At 42.1% G+C, this 22901-nt stretch overlaps 1 protein-coding gene across 1 annotated transcript in view; it reads left to right on the top strand.

Moving 5' to 3' along the window:
• Positions 1-22901, top strand: part of adgrv1 (adhesion G protein-coupled receptor V1) — a 103370-nt gene that overhangs the window by 29975 nt on the left and 50494 nt on the right. Inside the window, exons 29-78 of the mRNA XM_069178331.1 lie at positions 201-340; positions 433-798; positions 957-1200; positions 1316-1531; positions 1639-1854; positions 1956-2200; positions 2303-2484; positions 2630-3128; positions 3265-3574; positions 3718-3927; positions 4694-4824; positions 5013-5112; positions 5230-5409; positions 5526-5689; positions 5990-6077; positions 7019-7097; positions 9054-9192; positions 9524-9665; positions 10460-10725; positions 10933-11108; positions 11287-11411; positions 11528-11709; positions 11828-11974; positions 12083-12163; positions 12287-12551; positions 13226-13348; positions 13638-13860; positions 13969-14173; positions 14287-14433; positions 14518-14773; positions 15300-15502; positions 15811-15987; positions 16214-16396; positions 16496-16675; positions 16937-17101; positions 17446-17566; positions 17704-17827; positions 17935-18073; positions 18200-18385; positions 18541-18776; positions 18999-19147; positions 19324-19522; positions 19658-19877; positions 19967-20206; positions 20358-20507; positions 20649-20869; positions 20957-21236; positions 21349-21492; positions 22187-22358; positions 22687-22828. Of these exons, the coding sequence (XP_069034432.1) occupies positions 201-340; positions 433-798; positions 957-1200; positions 1316-1531; positions 1639-1854; positions 1956-2200; positions 2303-2484; positions 2630-3128; positions 3265-3574; positions 3718-3927; positions 4694-4824; positions 5013-5112; positions 5230-5409; positions 5526-5689; positions 5990-6077; positions 7019-7097; positions 9054-9192; positions 9524-9665; positions 10460-10725; positions 10933-11108; positions 11287-11411; positions 11528-11709; positions 11828-11974; positions 12083-12163; positions 12287-12551; positions 13226-13348; positions 13638-13860; positions 13969-14173; positions 14287-14433; positions 14518-14773; positions 15300-15502; positions 15811-15987; positions 16214-16396; positions 16496-16675; positions 16937-17101; positions 17446-17566; positions 17704-17827; positions 17935-18073; positions 18200-18385; positions 18541-18776; positions 18999-19147; positions 19324-19522; positions 19658-19877; positions 19967-20206; positions 20358-20507; positions 20649-20869; positions 20957-21236; positions 21349-21492; positions 22187-22358; positions 22687-22828 (9478 nt within the window). The remainder of the gene's footprint in view (positions 1-200; positions 341-432; positions 799-956; positions 1201-1315; positions 1532-1638; positions 1855-1955; positions 2201-2302; positions 2485-2629; positions 3129-3264; positions 3575-3717; positions 3928-4693; positions 4825-5012; positions 5113-5229; positions 5410-5525; positions 5690-5989; positions 6078-7018; positions 7098-9053; positions 9193-9523; positions 9666-10459; positions 10726-10932; positions 11109-11286; positions 11412-11527; positions 11710-11827; positions 11975-12082; positions 12164-12286; positions 12552-13225; positions 13349-13637; positions 13861-13968; positions 14174-14286; positions 14434-14517; positions 14774-15299; positions 15503-15810; positions 15988-16213; positions 16397-16495; positions 16676-16936; positions 17102-17445; positions 17567-17703; positions 17828-17934; positions 18074-18199; positions 18386-18540; positions 18777-18998; positions 19148-19323; positions 19523-19657; positions 19878-19966; positions 20207-20357; positions 20508-20648; positions 20870-20956; positions 21237-21348; positions 21493-22186; positions 22359-22686; positions 22829-22901) is intronic.

Here is a 22901-nt window from a genome sequence, read left to right as displayed (position 1 = left end):
TATAAATGTATCTACTGGAAAAAAAGTTGTGTTATTATTCGGCTATTCCTGTCACAAACATCTGCTTGATTTGAAAAGATCATCACTTTACATTCCTCTTGTCTGACCAATGGGTACTTCTCATTTACTTCAAACTGAAACTCTTAAAAATGCAATCAAAATGTGTTGCTTAATAGTAACACGTGTAATTTTCTGTACAGCCAGCTTGGGAGTTGCATCCCACATGACAGTGACCATTGCTGCTTCTGATGATGCCCATGGAGTGTTTCAGTTCAGTCCTGAATCCCTGTCTGTTAATGGGACTGAACCTGAGGGTGGACACAGCTCTGTGGTCCTGCAGGTCAGTGTAATACACAGTTTAAAAATTAGGAAATGTCCTGTGATTGTTCCATCATTGTGCTATGTGTTATGTTTTCTTTTGTTCTCTATCAGGTGGATCGGTCCTTTGGTGACCTCTCCAATGTGACTGTGTACTGGGAAGCTGATCCCAGCTCTGAGGAGGAGCTCTTCACCAGGTTTGGGAACATCCGCTTTGTTGTTGGACAGACGTCAGAGAACATCATCATCAGTGTGGCCGACGATGAGATCCCTGAGTTGGACAAGAGTTTCAATGTGTCCTTGGTGAACGTCTCACATGGTCGTCTGGGTATCAAGACATCGGCTTCCCTGACTGTGCTCGCCAGTGACGATCCTTATGGTGTTTTTGTATTCAGTAATGTAACGAGATCTGTTCGACTTCCTGAAGCTGACTCAACTGTCTCCCTCACCATCCTGCGGCAGAGAGGCCTGATGGGTCAGGTGTGTTCAACAGTAGAGGATTTAGAAACTTTTCAGAAATTATAAAAGCCTCTTGCTATTTTGTTTTTTATGGCATTTTAATTCATAAACTAGAATGACAAGTGTCCACATGTCGAGTTATCAAATTCTATGACATTTTCCTATTTTAATTTATCTAGGTGCAAGTCTCGTATGGGACACTAAATGAGGCAGATCCGGCACCTTACGGGACCCCCGGGGTGGGTCGAGCGACTGAGGGGAGGGATTTTGTTCCCCTCCTCGATTCTGTTGTGTTCTTGGTCAATCAGAGTGAAGCAAACATCACCCTCAGCGTGCTGGAAGATGAGGATCCAGAAAGAGATGAGTCAGTGTTTGTGAAGTTGATCAGTGTTCATCTCATCCAAGGAGAGCAAGAGAGACTCAGTAAGATACTGACGGTGGAAGATTTGACCTGAAGAAATCATAGTCAGTCACAGTCAAGACATAGTGATACTTTACCACATTCAACTGATAGAATATTCTCCTGTGTTTCTTCCAGTTTCCAACTCCCCTTCTCTGGGCCCCAGGACTGAAACTGTAGCCCAGGTGATAATAGAAGCCAGCGACGATGCTTTTGGAGTCCTCCAGCTGTCAGCTTCTGCTGTCAGTGTGGCTGAGCACTACGTTGGGCCCATAATAAATGTCACACGTGTCGGGGGGATTTTTGCTGACGTGTCTGTCAAGTTCAGAGCAGTGCCTTTAACCGCCAGAGTCAGTAAGTATTGAGGACATATAGTAGACCATCGATTTCAATCTTTCTATGATTTGTGTGTGAGCAGGTAGGCACTGTCCATATGTATGTGCATGTGTGTAATCTTATAGGTGAAGACTACAGTGTAGCCTCGACTGATGTGGTCCTCCTTGAGGGGGAGTCCAGTAAATCTGTTCCCATCTATGTCATCAATGATGTGGTGCCTGAGCTGGAGGAGACCTTTCTCATCGAGCTGATAAACCAGACCACAGGAGGAGCTCTTCTGGGGGAGCTCACACGTGCCATCATCACCATACTGCCTTCTGATGACCCTTTTGGTGCCTTCGGTTAGTAGGCATTATCCCAGATCTTTATAAATCTGTCAATAGCAATTTCTACTATTCGACATTATTTATCAACCACTTTCCTTCATTTTATATCTACCTAGTTTTCCAGGCTGTTTCAGTTACGATAGAGGAGCCAGGATCTAACTCTATTGAGGTTACGTTGCCTATTGTGCGCAATGCTGGTACAATTGGCACAGTTGCAGTCCAATGGCAGGCCATTGTCAATGGTAAACTAGCAGTAGGGGACATCAGACCCACTTCAGGAGAGGTGATATTTGCCCCTGGTGACATCATGAAGACACTGCGAGTGGAGATTTTAGCTGACGATGTACCTGAAATCACAGAGGTAAGAAGCTAAGGGGGAAAAGACCGTTGTAAATTTTCTAATATTTTACACCATTTTTTACATTAGTTGTAATGATGGTTACACTCCATCTGTCTTTTCTAGATAATTAAGGTGGAACTAACTGGTGCCAGTAATGGAGGAAACCTGGGAGCTGATACGTCTGTTAGCATAATAGTGCCTGCCAATGACAACCCATATGGGACAGTCTACTTTGAACAGTCTGTTTACCGAGTCCAGGAGCCACTGGAGGGAGTTTATAGAGCCAATATTACTGTCCGCAGAAGGTATTTTAAAATATTGCTTTTAATAATGGTTGTATTTTTTAATTTTTATTTTTATATTGATAATTTTTTTGGACTCTTACTCGCATTAAACCAACATTTCTTGTCTGCTGTCTTTTCTCTATCATCCCCATTGCCTTTTTTCCAGAGGTGGTCACTTTGGTCGCTTGGAAATCATGTACAGTATCTCTGAATTTGACATTGTTGGCTCAGCTCAGGCTGTTGGCCAGAACCTGTCGATGTACTACAACCTCCCAAAACCAGGTGTTCCAGCTTCTGCCCCCATGAGGACAGTTAACATCACTGGTCAGAGAGACACTTTGGCTGCATGTGCTGCAGCTTGTCTGAGAGAGCGTGCCTGCCAGGCCTTCTCCGTTTCTTCTGGTGTGACCCCACCATCCTGCACTTGGGTGCCCTCAGGGGCTGACCAGCTGACCTCTAAATCTGAGGTTATGACTTATGTAAAAAACGCCACTGCAGCTGCTGTCTTGTTCAGTGGCCAGGCTGTGGCAGGGAGTGATTACACCCCTGTGACTGTCCAAAGTGCCTTCATGGACGATGGATCAGGGGATGCCAACCTCACAGTCCTAATTTTGACAGATACATTCCCTGAAATGGATGAGAGCTTCTCCATACAGATATTAAAGGTAAAACGCAATCCTATAACCTGTATGTTGCCCTTTGTTATTTATTGTTTAATTGTTTTTTCATGCTTTCTATTTTAACTGTCAACACAGTTTTACAGAAAACTATAACAAATGTTTCATCATGTATTGTTTGAAGGTAGAACTGGTAAATTTGACCGTGCCACAGAAGAACCTGCCCTCCATTGGTCAGCCGGACAAAGCTGTAGTCACTATAGGGATGAATGGAGATGCATTTGGCGTATTTTTGATCTACGGCCTCAGTCCCAACACCACAAACGAGGAGTTCTATCTACAGGTTCGAGAAGAGCCAACTGTTGTGGTGCCCCTGGTTATAGAGAGGAGAGGGGGGAATCTGGGCACTGTCACTGTAGAGTGGAGATTTGTAGGAGGAAAGGCCACACCAGAGGCAGACTTCACTGGGCCTGGAGGAATTCTGGTCTTTGATGGTATGTGTGTTTTCAGTATTTAGCAATAGTTTGCTTTCTTTTAAAAAGTCATCATTGGTCCAGTGTGTCTTGACATGAATTAAATAAACATCAGCATATGCACTTAACCAGTGTTGCATGTACTTTCTCTTTTCTGCCTACAGGTGATCTGAAGAAGACAATAGAGATAGTAATCAGAGATGATACTGAACCGGAGGACAATGAAAACCTCATGATTGGTCTGGTTAATACGGAGGGAGGAAGTCGAATTCTGCCCAGCTCAGACACTGTAACCATAGTGATCCTGGCTAACGATAATGTGGCTGGGATAGTAGGTTTCCATCCATCCTCACGCTCTGTCATTGCCAGAGAAGGTGAGTAGCTATATGTGATGATTCTACTATGGATACTATATATGTGAGAGCACTTTGTCAGCCCTATATTATAGAGTACCTTCCAGCTTGTACAGAAATTCATCCAGGGTGTTTGAGATTTGCTATGTCTCTGATGAATTACAGACTCAATGTGAGGAATGAAATCTCATTTGTCTGATTAAGTATTCTTCTGTGGCTGATGTCACCTTATTTTTGGTCTCCTGACCCAGTGAGAGTGACATCCCAATGCCACTTCTGCCATATGTTCCCTCTTGCATCCCCAAAGGTCAAATTGCAATGCCGCTCCTCTGTGAAGGAATACGTTTAGCTGTATAAGTACAAATGACATCAGCCTTTTGCCATGCATGAAGTAAAGAGTTTTAATTCATCCCACCAAGTCTGCAATTCTTCAGAGACTAACCAGCTTGAAACAATGCAGAAGAATTTCTGCAATGCAGCACTCCTGTTACTGGAGATGTGTCCTTATTATACATGAATGTTAACGTGAAGGAAGGCACTCATAGTATTGGCAACAACAGGTGGGCACCTTGGTTGTCTTTATCTTGAAATTATATATGCGTGAGCGGTTGAAGAGTCCATACAATTAGAGATCTTAAGATGCCTCCACTGGCATCTACTATATAAGGACAGCAGTTCACATTAAAAGTCAATGAATATTCTCATCTTTAATAACCTGTATTTAAACTTCTAGACACAATACTTTAGAGTACTGTTATTGCTGACTGTATTATATCTCATATTACAGGTGAGAGGTTGTCGTTATTAGTGTTAAGAACAGCTCCAGCTCTGGGTAATGTCACTGTGGACTGGACTATACAGGGGCCTCTTGTACACCGGACCTTCACCCAAACCTCAGGGACACTTTTCTTTACTGAGGTAAATGACAGATCACAACAGTTTTTTGTGGGGTTGTAGCTTAACATGTTTTTGGTACAGTATGGAGACGCATGCTTTGGCAGCAAATCGATCATTATTCTTCTAAGTTCATAAAATCAACTAAACAAGATTAAATGTAATTTTGCAATTCCAGCTCTAATCATATATTTGGGGTGTGTCTCTTACAGGGAGAACTAAATGACACCATAGTCCTGCAGCTTCTTGACGATGCCACACCAGAGGACAAAGATGAATACAAAGTTTCCTTGTCCCACATACAAACGTTTGGTAATAAGTCGTTCTTGGTATCTTTTTGGTTAATTATTGTTCGGGAAACCTTTGTGAGGAAACCACAAATAGGTCAAAATAATGGCACAAATTGATGTTCCCCTGAATTCCACGCAGGTGTTGTGGTGACTGGCCATGCTGCCCTGGATGTTCAAGGCAGTGAGGCCGTGCTAACTGTTGACACCAGCGATGAGCCCTATGGCCTGTTGTCTATTGCCCCGTCATCCCTCAGGGTAACCACAGAGGAACGGGACCAAACTATAAACATCTACGTCAATAGAGAGTTTGGAGCCTCGGGTCAGTTAAGATTAAGAGTTGCCTTTTTAATTTATTCCATTCCATGTGTACATGTTTTGTAAAAATTGTAATCCTTCACCTTATAACTGATATTATATCTAAATGTTTGTGTGCAGGAGCAGTGAATATCACCTATGAGGTTACAAGAGGCTCTGTACAAAACCTGTCCGAGGTAGAGGGCGCTCTTGCTGACTCGGGACAAGACTTCATCTCTGGTACTGGTTCTGTAATCCTTCAGGATGGACAGACTTCAGTTGCCATCCCTGTCACCATACTAGAGGTAAAAACCATGGTTGTCCTCCACACTCCCATTTCTCTGCCCTTCAAATTTGGCAAGACAGTTTTTAATGTATTCTTTCATTGTGCTTCACCATTTATTTTTCTTCTACTGTTTTCTGATTGCTGTTAAGTGTATCTGCATCATTTGGTGGCTTTGCAATTCTAACTTGTTTTAACAAGATGATACAATTAAATACACAATCTCTGCTAATATGTGCTCTTATTCTCATTCTTCTTTTAGTTCTACTTTCTTGAATCAGAGTTGTCTGAATGTGGAATTTAATGCTTTTTGTTTTGTTAGGACGAGATTCCAGAGTTGCAGGAGTTCTTCCTGGTCAACATAACTTCAGCGGTGCTCATTACGACCCTTGCCACTGCTCCCCAGCTAGGTATGGAGAAATTTAGCAGCATCTGTACTATTACTGGTTTTAATTTACCCTACCTTATCCATACCGTTGGTAATTTTTAAACAGTTTTACCATCACTTTGTCACAGTGATTTCTTTCATTGTTTCTGTGTTTGTTGTGTTTTCGGAAGTATTTTACCCCTTTTATAGCTTGAGTACATTTATGAAATCACTTTTCTTCTTTTCTCTACAATTTCTCATCTTTTTCTCTGCTTGATGAGTAGAGGTTGTGTATTGCACTTTGCCAGGTAAAATACATGTTCATGTGCTCACACATTGTAGTTGACTGTCAAAATGCAACATGAAGGAGCTTGGTAGAACATCGCCACTGCTTTTGCATAATCCAAGCCACAGCCCAATTTATGAATGAGTAACTTTAGAAAGTGACGAGTTGACAGAATAGGCGGCGCAGCACTTGGAGGTTCCCAGAATACTATCAGCCTTCTGCCTGGAGACACACAGTAAACATACGGCCGCTCCTTTGGCAACAATCATTATGTGGCTTGGATGGTGAGATTGATGCTTTCCATGGTTGAGGAAGCCTTGGGATTTGGTGGGAGCCGAGTAGTTCTGTGTGGTAAGGAGAGAGAAAGCCAAACTAAACCCGTAGCTGGCCTCCCAGTGTCTTGGCCACAGACTCATTGGGAGAAGACTATTCAGTAGGTCATAAATCAGTCCACCCAAAAGATTTGGCTGCTCAGCCTCCCGAGCCACTTACATGAGACGCCTTTTGGCTGCAATCTTCTGCTCAAATGTGCCATGACAGAAGTTAGATCCTCTACACTTTCCCCTTGCACAACTTTCCCTTGATCCTTGCACTGCAGTTACAGCCTGAAGAAGCTGTTGCTACTTAGAGTTATTATAAACAATTAACAACCTAAAGGTCATCCCTCATTTCCTCTTTGCTTGTGGTTCTTTCTGCAGACACCCAGGGTTTGGTGGCAGAAGTCAGCATCGCTGCTAATGATGGAATTAGAGGGGTCATTGAATGGACAAACACTCTGTAAGAAAAGCATCTATAAATAATACATTCCATGGGTTGATTTGAACATGCTCTCATTAGGGCCCGAGCACCAAAGGTGCAAAAGCCCTATTGTTATTCGTAAAATTATTATTCCTTTCGTTCCTTATTTTTCTTCACAAAGAACTGCATTTTTGGAGGCTTTATCATATTCAAAAACTCATGAAAGTTGGTACACACATCTCCCGGTGAAAAATTTTGAATTCTAGTGGAGTCGCGAGTGGGTGTGGCCAAATGGCTCGCTAGCGCCCCCTAAAGAGATGCCCCGGCGGCTACATTTACCTACATGCACGAAATTCGGTGGACATGTGTATCATACCAAGACATACAAAAAAGTTACATTGGACCATTACATCAACTCAACAGGAAGTCCACCATTTTTAACTTAGTTGGAATTTTTGGCAATTCACACGTTGTACTTCAACGAACTCCTCCTTCAGATTTTGTCAGACCGACTTCAAATTTAGTCTGTGCCCTCTTAACATGTTTGGAATTAAAAGTTATAAAAATAATTTGTTTTCGTCAATCAGTGTGCCCGTGGCGTGGTGGCCAAAAAGTGACCCAAAAGCCATACTATAGCACGTCATCCAAAAAGTGACCCTAAAATGACTTTTAGGTCACTTTTTGCTATAGTATGATTTTTTTTTTTAAAGTCATAACAAAGGGGGGAATCAAACCCCCAACCTTCTAGTTGAGAGGCAAGAGTGCTAACCACTGTGAAGATAAAGATAAGTATTCATTCAAATGCGACCAAAATTGCCGCAGACATTCTTTGGATAGTAGATATACGTGTTTTCAAGGGGGTCTGCAGTGATATTAAATAGCTTCCTGTAATGTGTTGTGGATGCAAAACTTTTTCAATTTCTCCAAATGTTTCAACTTCGCTAAAAGTTGAATCACCTTCAACAGGCCAAGGTGGAATCTGAACCATTAATAGCAACCTTGGTTAAGTAGAATCTTTTACCTGTTGAGTTAACCGGACTGTCGGTTGAGTCGCTGGAATCGCTGAGTGAACTCCGTTAAACACTTTCTCCTGCTGCGACTCATCCTCCGGCACCAAAAATAGTCCAGCAGTCTACGACGCTGACCTCATGAGGACACAGGTTCGAGCCCCGCTCAGGTACCACACATGGTTCATGGTTTACGGAGGGTGACTCGCCTTCATAAGCCATACGGTTCACGGAGAGCGAATCCCTCTAAGGGTCAGCCACATGGTTCACGGGGGCTGAGTCCCCCTAAGGCAAGTCCCTCTACGGGTAAGCCACACAGGTTTGGGTTTGTACGTGCAGTCATACTAATACTAAAGCAAAGGTCAACAATGATACAAAACTCAAAAAAAAAAAGTCCAAAAGAGACTTTTTTTTTTTTTTCATTGTGCACTGGTTAGAGCAGTTCCCTCAGAGTGAGAAGTAACTTGAAGTAACATGTCAGTTCAGAAAAGGTCATACTCCAAAATATGATAAAAAAAAAAATAAATAAAAAAAAGCCATACTATGTCATCTGAAATATTCAAAAAAAGTCATACTATAGCATGTTGTCCAAAAAGTGACCCAAAATTCATTTTTGTATAGAGTATAGAGTATATAGTATAGCCAGGGCAATGCAGCTAAGTTTGAAGTTTCACTGTGACACAGGAAGTTGATGTTTAAGGTTTAACGATGCTCCAAACCACATGAAACATGTGTCAGGCACCAACTTTCATGAGTTTTTAAAGATGTTAAAGCTGCCAAAAAAATTATTTTTTTTGAAAGAAGAATAAGGAACGAGATCGAGAAAAAAATTTAAACTGCAAGCCGGAATATGCAGACCTTGGCGTGCTGCACGTCGGGGAGCCGGCGGCCCCGACCCGCTGGACCCCCGACGTGCAGTGTACGAGGGCCCGCATATCACTGCTTGCAGTTTTAATTAAAATGTTGTTTTTATCCAAATGTGTTCCAGGTTTGAGGTGAATGAAACAATAGGGTCACTGACTCTAGTGGCCTACAGGAACAAAGGGACATACGGAAATGTCTCTCTTTTCTTCTTTGGTCAGAATCTAGAAGCTCAACAGGGACTGGACTACAATACCAGCGAAACGGTGAGCCATACACGATATTTAAACACTACACACAAGATTAATGATGGAGGTAAGTGTTTGTGGCAGCATATATATTCAGTGACAAAGTCAAGGGCAACTGGACGAGCTTAGATTCTTGAAGATGTTTCACGTCTTAACCAAAAGTACTCCTCAGCTCTGAAGAACAGGAATTGAAGAGGTCTTTTGAATTAGAGCTGAAAGTTCTTGAGGACTGTAAAGTAAATGCAGTTGCTTCTGAATCAGCACCTCTACCATGACCTGGATGACTAAGAGTCTTCACATACATGCAATATTTTAATATTTTAAACTTTACATCCCTCTGTCCACCTAGATGCTCCATTTTGTTGATGGTGAAAAGCACAAGTTTGTAGAGGTGCAGATCACTGATGACGACATTCCAGAGGGAGCCGAGAGATTCCAGCTCATCCTGTCTGAGCCTTCCCCTGGTCTGGAGCTGGGCACCAACACCACGGGTAGAGAGAAAGGCAGAATGAAATGCAATGGAATTTCTGACATTTTTAGTCAGTGCCATAAGACATTTGCATATTCCAATGCATATTCAGTTAAAATGCAGAGTACAAAATTCATGGCCAAGCTCTACTCACCAATGTAGAGATTTCAGTTAAGAGGGTTAGGAGTTTCATAGATTATTATCATGTGAGATTAAAGAGGTGTTACATCAGGGCTAATGAAAATTACAAATGGGTTTGTAGATTTGTTTCCAGGAACCCATCAAACATAAGTCCAGTGAACAGTTGTATTCCTTCTCTAAATAAATGGGTTATGTAACTTAAACTGTAGGGAATCACATCAACAGCATATCTTCCTTCCGATGTTAGTTATCTTCAAAAACTGATTGACGATTTTTATGCAGCCAACTATATTTTCTTTGATAAGCAGTATCACGTAAGGCACATAAGGACACCCGGTTGTGTATTAATGCTTGTTTGATTCCATTATTTTCAGTGGAATAAGAAATGAAGCTTGGTTCTCCTTAATATCTGATTGTGTATTATATCTATCAGTGTATTTTATCCATCAGTTTGTATCATGTCATGTTTAAAGGAATTTTAAAAATATATTACACTGAAGACACTTTTATACTGTGGTAGAGGCCACAATAATGTCAGTGCTCCCTATGCTTTAAACAACCCTATTAATGATGATAAATGATTGTTATATTAATCATAATTGATAGCTGATTTACTCTAATCTATTGTATGTAACTATATCATGATTATGGGTTTTTTTCTGTTTATTCTTATAGCAACTGTGAATATTCTCGCCAGTGATGATGGGCATGGTGTCATTTCCCTTAACACCAGCACGCCTTTCCTATTGAAAGAACCCACGTCTATGTCAGGGCTGAGTGAGAGTGTGGCCAACCTGTACGTAGTGCGCAACCCCGAGGAGGGCACATTTGGCACCGTATCTGTTGAGTTTACCATCACTGATTTCAACGGCAACCTAGCAGAGGGTGATCTGATGCCACCACAAGGGTTTGTGGTGCTGGAGGATGGGGTCAGATTTAAGGTGAGAGAAAGCAGATTTTTACCAGCTAACAGCCTTCAAACAAATGCATGATAAAACATCTATATCATGAAACTTCCTTTTCTTTGGCAATCAAAGCGTTTACATAGTACAGTAAAGTACATTTAATGTTCATTTCCAAAGTGTTTTGTGTTTGAACGAGCATATACATTTTATGGTTTATCATTTATGTCGTCTTTGTTTTTTCAGATGCTGGAGATCAGGGCAGTACTTGACGCTGAACCTGAGGCAAATGAAACCTTCACACTGACCCTGTCCAACCCAACAGGAGGTGCACGGCTGGGAGATCAACTCCAAACTCTCATCACTGTCCTGGAAAATGTAGCTCCCTCTGGCTTGTTCCGAATTGGACCTACTCTCAACAGGTCTCAACACAGTTACATCAAAATGATGTGAAACTTTGATTATTATAAATGCTTGCAGTATGTAATGTTATGTGTACAATATTTGTGGCAGTTAAAATGTGTACAAATAAAATGTGGACTGCACACATATATGCAAAAACATGTTTGCGTAGTGTTATTCACTGTGTTTTTTGTACAGAACCAGCACAAAAGTGGTTGCTGATGAAGGCACAACAGTCTTCCTCACCGTATCTCGCAGTAATGGTCTGGAGTCAGCTGTCAGTGTGGAATGGGAGATGCAGTCAGACACAGCTTTTGCCTCTGGTGATACCAATAAACCTTTTTAGTTTAAAGTAACCCCAACTTCCTGAATGCTAATAAATTCCCTTTCTTTCCACTTCACAACTCAATTATGATTCTTTTGTCCTTTTATCTTCCAGAGGGTCACTTCTCAGTCATGGGCGTGTACCAGAGCTTTGAGGACAACCCCACCTCGGCTTGGTGCTCCCTTCCTGAGGACCCTTCCTTCCTGGCTATGAGGCTGGATAGGAGACCCACTGTTGGATCCTCCCATACATTGGCCACTCTGTATCGGTGGCAGGGTGTTTTCGTACCAGTCGAGGTAGGTTAAGAACACTGTTGTACCTGAACCAGCACGCGATATCCACATACTTGCGAGTAAAATCCAGTAAGAACTGGATACGCAGTGAGCTCATCTCTCTGTCTTTTGGTTGTCCCAGTCCATCAGGATCCAGGACCCTGGCTCATGTGTCGGGTTTGCAGTGAATGGTTCTACCTACATCGGCATCACACATAGTGGCCCGCCCTTCTCCCCTGCTGCCAACCTCAGCATCTTCAAATTACACAAGGACCTCAATATCACATTGGTAAACTCAATCATGGGATATTACAATCATGCATTTGTAAATAACTGTAACATTGTGGTAATGGTTTGTCTTATGTTCATATGATCTTAAACAATATGATTTCCTTAGGAACAAACTTTAGCTGTTGAAGCTCTGGATGTGAAACACTTCTCCACTGAAGGCAGAGATTATCTAATAGCATCAAGCCAGGTAACGCTAACTGTTCCGCTGCTTAGACAGACCTTTTATTGTTTTCATGTATGTCAAAATCATTATGACTGAACTCAGATTGTGTTAATTATGGGTTTTTTTTGTTTTTTTTTAATGGCACAGATTTTTGTATGGACTGGAGGCTCCTTTACGCTCCACCAGACTCTTGACTTCGAGCAGAACATCATCAGTGTGACCCCGTTCACTCGTGCAGATGTTCCCTACCTGTTGGTGTGCGGAGACAGACAGACTGGGAGCTGCCTCCTGCTTCAGTGGACCAGTGGAAGATTTCAGAATCTGCAACTTCTCCCACTCACCGGCAGAGCCAGTCAGGTGGAGACAATCAATACAAGAGCGGACGACACTCTCCTGTTGGTTGCCCTTGAAGGTAACAAAACATTTATGAATGCTGTTATGTTTATTTCAGAAATGTAAATGTCCATACCTTTCTTTTTGTGTCAAGAAGAAATTGTAAATTAAAAAAATTATGAGCCTGGATTTTCATTTTCACAGATTTAATAAATGGCCTAGAATGGTAGTCAAGTGCACTTGGCCTACATTATGCTGAGATGATGGTTGTGTTTTTGCAATAATTCAATGCTATTTTCTATGGCTGTAGTCTCAGTGTAGTTTCTGGTGGACTGAGTGGTGGTTAGATGTTGGATAGAGTACAAACAAATTGGTGATAATTTAGAAGGCAGACAGAAACATCTGTATGTGTCTATTACAGACAAAACAGCCTTGTTCTGTTATTTCAGTTAAGACTGCAGAATTTACAATGTAGGCTAGTTCATATATTTATACTACGCTCTGTATATTTTGATGAGACATAATCCCTCTGAGTCTGCAAAAGTGGTGAGTTTTTTTGGTTCAGACCTGTTGTGGGTTTATGGGAAAGGCCTCAGTGTGGAGCAGAGCAGAGCCACAAGAGGACTCGGAGGTTGTAATTTGTCAGTCTTGGGTGTGTCAGTCAGGCGAGTGGTTACTTTACATAAACATGCTATTCTAGCGTGAAAGAACTTAAGTCTGCATGTGTTTTTGTGTGCCTGTATTTTTCTCCAGGTCTCTCTCCGTCCTGTGAGATGTTATGGTGGACCTCCGAGCAGCCTTCACCACAGCTTCATCAGTCCATTCCTCACCCAGGCCTCACCTCTCTTCACTCTTTCACTGCTCCTTCTGGGATCAGTAAGCTCTAATGTCATGAACTGCTTTGCCAAGGAGGTTATGTTTTCAATGTGGTTGGATTCATTGTCTGTCCGGCAGATTACAGGAAAGCTACAGGCCCACTTTTCATGCAACTTGGTGTAAGGGTGGAGCATAGGCCAAGAAAGAACCCATTGAATTTTTTAGCAGATACACGAATTCAATTTCCTTGTCATTAACATTGCAAGATAGCACATTTGGCCTACTAAATGGTTGTACTATTAAACTTAATTGTCCAAATATACTAATTCAATCTTCCTCTTTCTCATAGCTTATGTCCTGTTAGCTGGAAGAAATGGTTCAGCACTCTACTCCTGGAGGTCTGATATAAACCTGTTCACCATGATCCTGAGGGCCCCTCAAGCCATTAGCTTCCTGTCTCTCATGGTCCCTTCCCTCAATACCACAAAGATCATCTTGGCTTCTACTGAGGAGGATAGCTCTACTGTTTATGAGTTCACTTCTGTCTCCAATCAGTCTGATTTCATACCCAGGTATTCAAATTGTTCTTGCTCAGAAAAGCAATTCCTTCTCGAAGACAAACAAGACACAACGAAAGTTATCTTGTGCATGTTGTGTTTTCTTTACTTCCTCACTTTCAGTTATGGGGAGTTGCAGTTCGCACCAGGGGACAGTGAACTGGAGATAGCAGTGAACATCATGGATGATGACATCCCTGAGCTGCAGGAGTACTTCCAAGTCAGGCTGAAGAACCCGACGGGTGGGGCTGAGATTGGGTTTGGAGGTCAGGTGACAGTTATTGTCCCAACCAACGATGATGCCCATGGAGTCATCGGCTTTGCCCAGGTAAGTAGATAAACCTTTTGATATTAGACAGCTTATGTATTTATCCATCACGTTAAGTAGCCATGATGTTACACTCTATTGCAGTCTATGATTATTTGTCATTATCTGTTCAGAATTCTCTGTCTATGGAGGTGGAGGAGTTGGAGCAAAACAATCAAATCTCTCTCAGTGTGGAGAGGAGAAGAGGGAGTTTTGGCAGACTGACTGTTCACTGGGCTGCCAATGGCAGTTTGACAGACATTTACCCCACCTCAGGAGTGGTGAGTAGCCCTTGGCAGCATGTTTGACAATGACAGATAATCACAAATTCGTGGATCAATTTAAACTGTTATTTTCCCTCACAGGTAACGTTTTCCGAAGGCCAAAAAGTAGCCATCATCTCACTGGCTGTGATAGCAGATGGTGTCGCAGAGCTAAAGGAGAGTGTCATGATTACCCTCATGGATGTCACCACTGTGGGAGTTCAAGATCTACGACAGGCTGCAGTCATTGACAAGCAATTGGCACGAGCTCTACTCACCATCTCACCAAATGGTTCTCCCTATGGGGTGATTGGATGGCATCTGGACTCCCAATTTACAGTAACACAGGAACCACAGAGTAAGAATATCTATGGAAAAAAAATGAATGAATGACTGATGAGTAGTCAGTGAACGTGGGTTTTTACTGGATCACAGTTGTCTAATGTACTGTAATTAGTTTGTTATTGTTAAAATGTCCAAATATATTCCTCAGTTGTGCTTTGTTCCAAAATTAGCCACTGTACATTTAGCTGGGTACTGAATACCAATCTTTTTAGAAAAAAATATAATATACAGATTTTATTTTCTTGTGGTTTCTTAAGGAGCATTTAAGTAATCACCCTTTGAGATTTACTGTAAATGAGATCTGCTGTAAATTTCAAGATGTGAAGTAATTGAAGATTTGTCTTAATTTGTGTATGAGGTCAATCATGTCACAGAGTAATATACCCTCTTACGGTTTGTCAAATATTCTCTAAATTACATACATGGACATTTTTACCCATCCAAGTTGTTATTGTCATCTTTCATGACATGGCAGGTCTTTTAAATATATAGATGTATAGTGACTCATTTAACCCGATATCATTTCTCTTAACCTGCAGGGACTCCAGTCAATGTGACTCTCTCCATAGTGAGGGAGCAGGGCTCCTTGGGTGAGGTGGCAATCCATTACCAGACCAGGCCAGCCCTGTACAAGCCCCCATCCAACCAAGCCACCGCAGGAGATGACTACCTTGCCAAAGACGACACCATCATTATGATAAATGGGGCCACTGTGGCCCTTGTGACTGTCACAATCCTGCCGGTAAGAATGCCCTGTTGGGTAATAGAAATGTTTATTAAATCTACCTTAGTAAAAAAAGAACTAATGCATTAGGAATCAGACCTAGCTTCCACCAACATGCGTTTGTCTAGTAAACATGTAAAACAGAAGAACTAAATTAAAGACTAGTAGATAAAACCATCAACTCTTCCTATCCTTCATCTTACACCCTCACAATCACTTGAGATGTATAAGAAATGATGAATGTGTAAGATATGGAGAAAGCATCTGTTCATACACATGTATGATTTTTCATTATTTAGTGTCCATGTACATGTGTTTTTTCTAAGGATGATATCCCAGAGCTGGCAGAGAGTTTCCTGGTGAATATCACTGGAGTGGAGCTTGTTAGAGGGTCAGCTGGAGCAGGGCAACCCACTGTAAAGAGGTCTGGTATGGAAGTAGCAGAGATCACTATCCAGGAGAATGACGATCCCAGAGGGATTCTGCAGTTCAATGTTTCTGAGGTGAGCACTGGACATTATAGAGATCTTGAAGGTGATATGAGAAATCTGAAGCAGTTTGGTTTTGAGGGAGCTTCATTAGAAATGCCATCATAACAACCTCTGAATGGTAAAAATAATGGCACAACTAAAAGGTTAAATGACAATGAAATATAAAAATGTAGATATTCAATTCTTAAGTAATATTCTTTAATAACTAGACATTACCTCTGAATATCTCTATGTCTAGGATATCCCTGGAAGTGTGCTTGCCTATGAGATACCACCACCAGACAACGTCCTCAGTCTTTCAGTGGTGCGACTCGCTGGTACAACTGGAAGGCTGGTCGTCTACTGGGAGGCTCAGCCTGTCACAACCGATCTCAATGACTTCAGCCCGGTATCTGGAAACATCACCTTCCAAGATGGGCAGGTAGATTGATCAATCCTCCTGAGATGAAATTAACCTGCTTAAGGCAGGTAAGGCAGGTTTGCAAGTGTTAGCTTGTGCTTACTCAAAACTATTTTTCAGAGAGAAGCCACAGTTTACATTACCATCTTGGATGATGAACTGGTGGAGACTTCTGAGACCTTCAGAGTGGATTTGCTGCGTGTGATCGGTGGTGCTCAACTTGGACAAATAACCTCTGTTACTGTCAGCATTCCATCCAATGACTCGCCACTCGGACAATTTGGATTTCAGGAACTGGAGGTGAATCTGAAATACCGTACTAAGCATGATACACGGGAAAGGTACAAAGATTTTTCTGTTTTGATATCATGTGGAAAAGGTTGAATTCAGGTAGCACAATGTTTTCAAAACTTTGTGTCTAATAAATACAATGCTGGCAGTATGCAGACATTCCGTCTTTTTTCACAATTCCTTTTTTCCACACACTTGTCCGCCAGATGTTAATCAATCAACATTTAGTTTGACTGTTAAGAATAATTGTATTTCTTACTCCCCTCTAAGACCACCATCAGTGAACCAGAGTTTGTAGATGACCCTGTTGCTGTGGCAACACTGGCTGTGCTACGTAGTGCAGGAGGTGAGGGCGCAGTGACACTGGTGTGGCAACTGGAAGACCAAGCTGCTGATGACCTTTCACCTCTTAATGGAACTCTTATCTTCACTGAGGTACAGTAGAAAACGAGTGGCAGTATTTTTAATGAATGACTCAGCCAGCCTGTAATATTGAGTCATTTTCACTCTCATCTTTTACCTTTAAGTGCTGCACTGTATGTCATAGATATCTCAATGCAATACTTTTCATACCATTTTTTAGCTTGTTTACTGTTTTAATGACTATTTTTTTTATGTTTCAATCAATGTTCTTAATTGTTTTTAAATTTCCTTTTCTGTTGCCCTATGTTTTGATAGTTTTAATGGTTTTATGTAAAGCACTTTGAATTGCCTTGTTGTTGAAATGTGCTACACAAATAAACTTGCCTTGCCTCGCCTTGCCTTGTCTTACTTTACAGACTGAGTCGATGAAGTCAATTGTGATTCGAGCCCTCGCTGACACTGTAGTAGAAGGAGATGAGCATTTTACTGTGAGGTTGTTTCCTGCTGGAAGTGGAGCTGTCATCAACCCTTTAAATGGTTAGTATTTATAAGAAAACTTCAACTGCCAGTTAATCAATTGATTAAGGGGATGTACAGTATTTTCAGGATTGTCTTCCATGGATACAACAATCACTCATCTTCCCTATTTGTCCTCTCCTCTCTGCCATGTGTAGGCGTAGTCACCATCACTATCAGGGCAGACAAGGCTGCCCTTGGGATTATTGGAATAGCGGAGTCTTCCAGGAACATCCTTATTGGTGAACCTCAGGGAGATTACAGTGGGAGTGTCATGGTCAGGTGAGATAAATGTCCCTAACCTGGGAAGAGCTTTGAATTTTAATGCTTTTATTTATTAGTCACAAATCTAGTTTGAGAATTGTGTGTGTTTTTGTGCTTCCCTCCAGCCTTGTGCGAGGGCCAGGTGTGTTTGGAGAGGTGCAGGTGTACTGGAATATCACACCAGCTGTGGTGTCTGAGTTCGAAGCGACCTCTGGCACTGTGACTATGAGAGATGGACAGTCTGTTGCCACCATTACTCTGAAGGTACTCAGGAATTAAGATTGCACAGTTCATTTGAAAATGGAGGTATTGTCTGTATCTGCACTGTAGAACGAAGGCATCATAGGAATGACCCTCCGTGTGTTTTCAATAATGATGTCGTGATGTTAGGTACTGGATGATGAACTTCCTGAAGAGCGGCGTGAGTACGAGCTTGCACTGACCTCTGCTACGACAGGATTGGAGATAAGTCCCATAGCCAGGCATGCCAGGATTGTTATGGCAGCTAGCGACAACCCTTATGGCCTTTTCTCTTTCACCCAGCTCCAACTAAAGGCAACAGAGGAGGAGGGAATGGTGAGGTCATGTAAATTAGACATACAAACACGTATAGATCTGCTTTATAATGGAGGAGGACAATTTACAAATGAGGTTGTGTATGAAGCGTTACCTATTATATTGTAGTTACAGAACCTAATCCACAGCTATATTATTTCCCTTCTTTTCCTAAGGTGAATGTGACAATTAGTCGCTTCTTTGGCAGTCTGGGCAGTGTGTGGGTGACCTATGAGACCTCAGGCAACACAGCGGTCAGTGGTATGGACTTTGCTCCAGCTTCAGGACAACTACTATTTACCCCAGGCCAGACCTCACAACAAGTCACACTGCACATCCAGGATGACAGTCTCCCAGAGAGGCCTGAGATGTTTTTCATCAACATCAGTGCAGTGGAGCTCGTTAATGTCAGGTAAGGAGAGGTTGATCAGGTGCAGTAAATTAGTAGCTCTGTTGCTTGAAAAGTTTATAATGGCTTCAATGGGAGTTTATTGAGACTATTTAAGAGAGGTTGCAGGGCTGCAAATGAGGCTGCAGGCTCACGGTCATCCATAATATTATAATAATAATATATAAACACTGAAGAGTCTATTTAACACTCACTCTTCATTCTGTGTCTCCCTCTTGTGGTCAGTGTTGTGGACTACACAGTGAAGGAGTCAGGTCTACAACTGGACCAGCCTCCAGCTATAGGCAACATCTCTTCTCTTGCTGTGGTCATACTAAAGAATGACAATGTTGAGGGTGTCCTGGAGTTCAGGCACGACTATGTTGACATCACAGGTAAGATGTGAAGAGCGAATAGAGGCAGTTAAATTGTATCACATGAAATGTTCATGTGAGTAAAATACACAAACAAAATTGAACAGTTACTCACAGTTTACTATGACACTATGTGATGGAGAAGATTATTTACTACATATTAGATCCCTGTTTTCTTCTGGCTCTCTATCTTTCAGTTGAGGAGGATGTGGGCACTGTGTTGATCCCTGTAGTGAGGAGAGTGGGCTCATACGGATCGGTCTCAGCTCACTTTATTTCCAGAGGCTTGAGTGCCACCCCCGATCTCGACTATATCCTACATAATGGCTCAGTGACGTTTGTCAATGGACAGAATACCAGCTACATTAATGTCACCGTTATAGACGACCTGGACAGGTGAGAGGACAAATTAAAAATCAATGTCTACTTTAAGGTGTGCTGTATATTTAGCAGCCTCATATTCCCTACACATTTGAGGAAAGACATTATTCAATTCCAGCCAAACAAATCAACTGAAATTATCTCCCCCAGTGAAAATGCGGAGATATTTGAGGTCCTGCTGGTTGGAGCTACAGAGGGAGCAGTTCTCGGCCCCCAGCATGTTACGAGGGTAACCATCGCCAAGAGTGACTCTCCAAGTGGTCTGGTCCGTTTCCTCAATGAGAGCCTGATCACTGTGGCCAACCCAAACTCCACACTGAAGCTCAGTCTTGTTTTGGAGAGAGTCGGAGGCCTTGTGGGGGATGCAAAGGTATCACAAATAATGCCAAGAAAAGAAAATCACATCACACATCACATTAATGACATCATATTATTTAGACTTGTTTTCTCTTTTGACAGGTGGATTGGATCATCCGTGGCCCTAACAGCAGAGAGGTCCTTTCTCCATTCAATACTGACATTCGAGGGCCTGTGAACGGGTCCTTCTTCTTCAGGGAGGGAGAGGAAGGTACACGCTCCATAGAGCTGCGGATTCTCCCCCACGGGGAAGTGGAGGTGGAGGAGACATTTGTGATAGAGCTCAGCATTCTGTCCGGAGAGATGGATGTTGATCCTCAGGCTGGTTCCATAACACTGAAGGTACTTCATTGTATCTCGCCTGCAAGCTTGATTTCACCATCATGAATCAAGATTGTTGGACAAGGACAATTATAGGTGCAAAGCACTTTTTGTTGAAGGAAATCTAATGCGATACTCATTCTTACTGTCCTAATGTGTTTTTGTGTCTCAGATAGAGAAGTTTGGTGACCCAAATGGTATTGTCCAGTTTACTTCGGATGCTCTTCGTGAACGTGTCTACAATGAATCCACAGAAGCTGAGGGCCCACTCAATATTTCCCTGCTGATTACACGTAGAGAGGGTGTCATGGGTAACATCACAGTAAGATTATATCATATATATATATATATATACAATTCCTGTTCATGAATCATATTCAGTTTAAGTGCTTAAACTCACTGAATTTAATTCTTTGTTGCTACAATTACTTTAATTGTGTCACTTTAATTACTTTCACCTAAGGTGCACTGGCAGATTCAGAGTGACTCAGATGTAGCAGGGGACTTTATAGCCTTAGCTGGATCAGTGATGATTCTGGAAGGCCAAAGGGAGGCAGAAATTGTCCTCAGCCTGATGCCCGATACAGTGCCAGAGCTGGAGGAGCTCTACATTCTCTGGCTCACAGCTGTGGAGGGCGGTGCTACTCTGGATGCCAACCCAAGCCTGATCAGAACCCACATCAGGTTTGTCATTATGGTTCTGTTTAAAAAGTTAAGTCAAAAGTCAAAGATTGAGTTTACTTGAAATTAATCTTCCTCTTTCTCTTTTAGGGTGCCTGCTAACGATGAACCCCACGGTGTCTTTGCCCTGAACTCTGAACAACAGTCTATAGTGGTAGTGGGATCAGGGTCGGAGGTCACCAGAGCTCTGGTTATGAATGTGACACGGCTTGCTGGGCTGTTTGGCAATGCTAGCGTAGGATATAGGATCCGAGGTGAGATAGATGAAGTGATGGACATTGAGGAGATACTGGGAGGACGAGCTGAAGGAAGGCTGCTTTTGAGAGAGGGAGAGACCTTTGGGGCTATCATGGTGCCCATCAGCAACCAGGTCAGGAAGAGGATGCCCACTGACACACGTTTTGCAAATACTTAGAAATATGAAACATCGGCTAGTTTACTACTAGTTACACTCATATCTTTTTCCCCTTTTCCTCCTGTAGGTGTTTTTGTCAGTGGGTGAAAGCTTCACAGCAGAGCTCACTGATGTTAGATTGGTCAGTGCTATACTTGGCTCTCTGCCTCGCCTCCTTCATGAGGCCAGCGTTGCCACAGTGATTGTACCTGAAGAAGCTGCCAGCTCAGAGGTGATTTGTGGTTGTGTATTTTTTTTTTGTACGTTTGTATAATTGACATGTGAAGGATAAACTCTTTTTTAATTCTCCTATCTGCAGGGCACTCAGGATGTGAGACTTGCTAATTATTAGAGCTACTAAGACCATTGAGCAAAGCACCTCTGGTGATATACTCACTGTGTCGCTTAGCAGATTTTTGTCTCTGAAAATTTCCTTTCATTGAATATTACCATGCACAACATGGAGACACATTAATGAATATAATGCATTTTTTTTCTCTCAGTCAGGGTAGAGCAATTCACAGAGGTACTGACAGAAAATTTATAAGCAATTTATCAGTTTATTCAATTATTTCTCAGTCACCAGAGGACAAACTTGGAAATGCTGCAGCAGATTTCTCTGATGTCTCTTTCCTGAGACTTTAATTTAATTTAGAACATACGTAAAACCTTCATAACTGAGTTAGCGCTGGGTCCTTGACTGCTCTGTGAACATTCAACTGTTCTCATGCCAAGTCTTTTGACACAATGGCTTATGCATTTAAGTGGCTGCTAACAATTAAATTTACATGACAGGTCTTATACTGTATAAGCACTACCAAAAGACACAGCCTTCTCAGTGAGTTGCAGAATGTTCTACTATACTGTATATTTGGGCAAAGCAGTAGCCCCATTATTAACCGTCCTCTCTCACTTCTGTTGTGCAGGTTGGCTTTGCCTCACTGGCTCTACAGGTTTCGAGTGTAGAAACAGGAACATGTGAGGCAAATGTGATGCGAACAGGGCTGTTTGGGGACGTCAGGGTGCAGTGGAAAGCCGGGTATCCTTCAGAACAGACTCTGCCTGGCTTTAGACCTGGAGCTATCATCCCAAACTCAGGTAAGACAGTCAGAGAGTGATCGAGCTCTGACATACTGAACTATAGCAGTACAGACTCACACATCACCTTTCACTACTTTTTTTAAGTTATGTCCAAATTGAATATGTTTGCTTTTCTGTTTGATCATTCATGAATACCGATTATTTATTTTGGATGGCAGAGCACCAATCTGAGCTTACATCTCTTATCTATAAAGAGGTTACTTACTGAGTCTGTATATACCAAGACCAAATACTCACAATCTGTTTATGAGCCTTACTATGTGAAACAGACTAACAGCAGCCTGCTCTTCTCTATGTTGGTGATGTGCTCCTTCTTTCTGTCTAGGCTCACTGACCCTGGCTCATGGAGAGATGACTAAAGCCATATCTCTTACAGCCATCGCTGATGCATTAGAACCAGCTTCTTATGCTATACACCTCACTGCTGCTTCCTCCAGCACTGCTGCAACTGGTGCTGTCAAGTTCAGGTAGTTGTCGTGTTAGAGTTGATACATAAAAGTTGGGACTGCTAATTTCTTCTTTAATATCACATGTGGCCTC

This window comes from Embiotoca jacksoni, unplaced genomic scaffold (assembly GCF_022577435.1).
Source record: "Embiotoca jacksoni isolate LCO1_2020_lvr unplaced genomic scaffold, fEmbJac1.0.p SCAF_8, whole genome shotgun sequence".
NCBI classification, from domain to species: domain Eukaryota; kingdom Metazoa; phylum Chordata; class Actinopteri; family Embiotocidae; genus Embiotoca; species Embiotoca jacksoni.
This window is presented reverse-complemented; position numbering and strand designations above follow the sequence as displayed.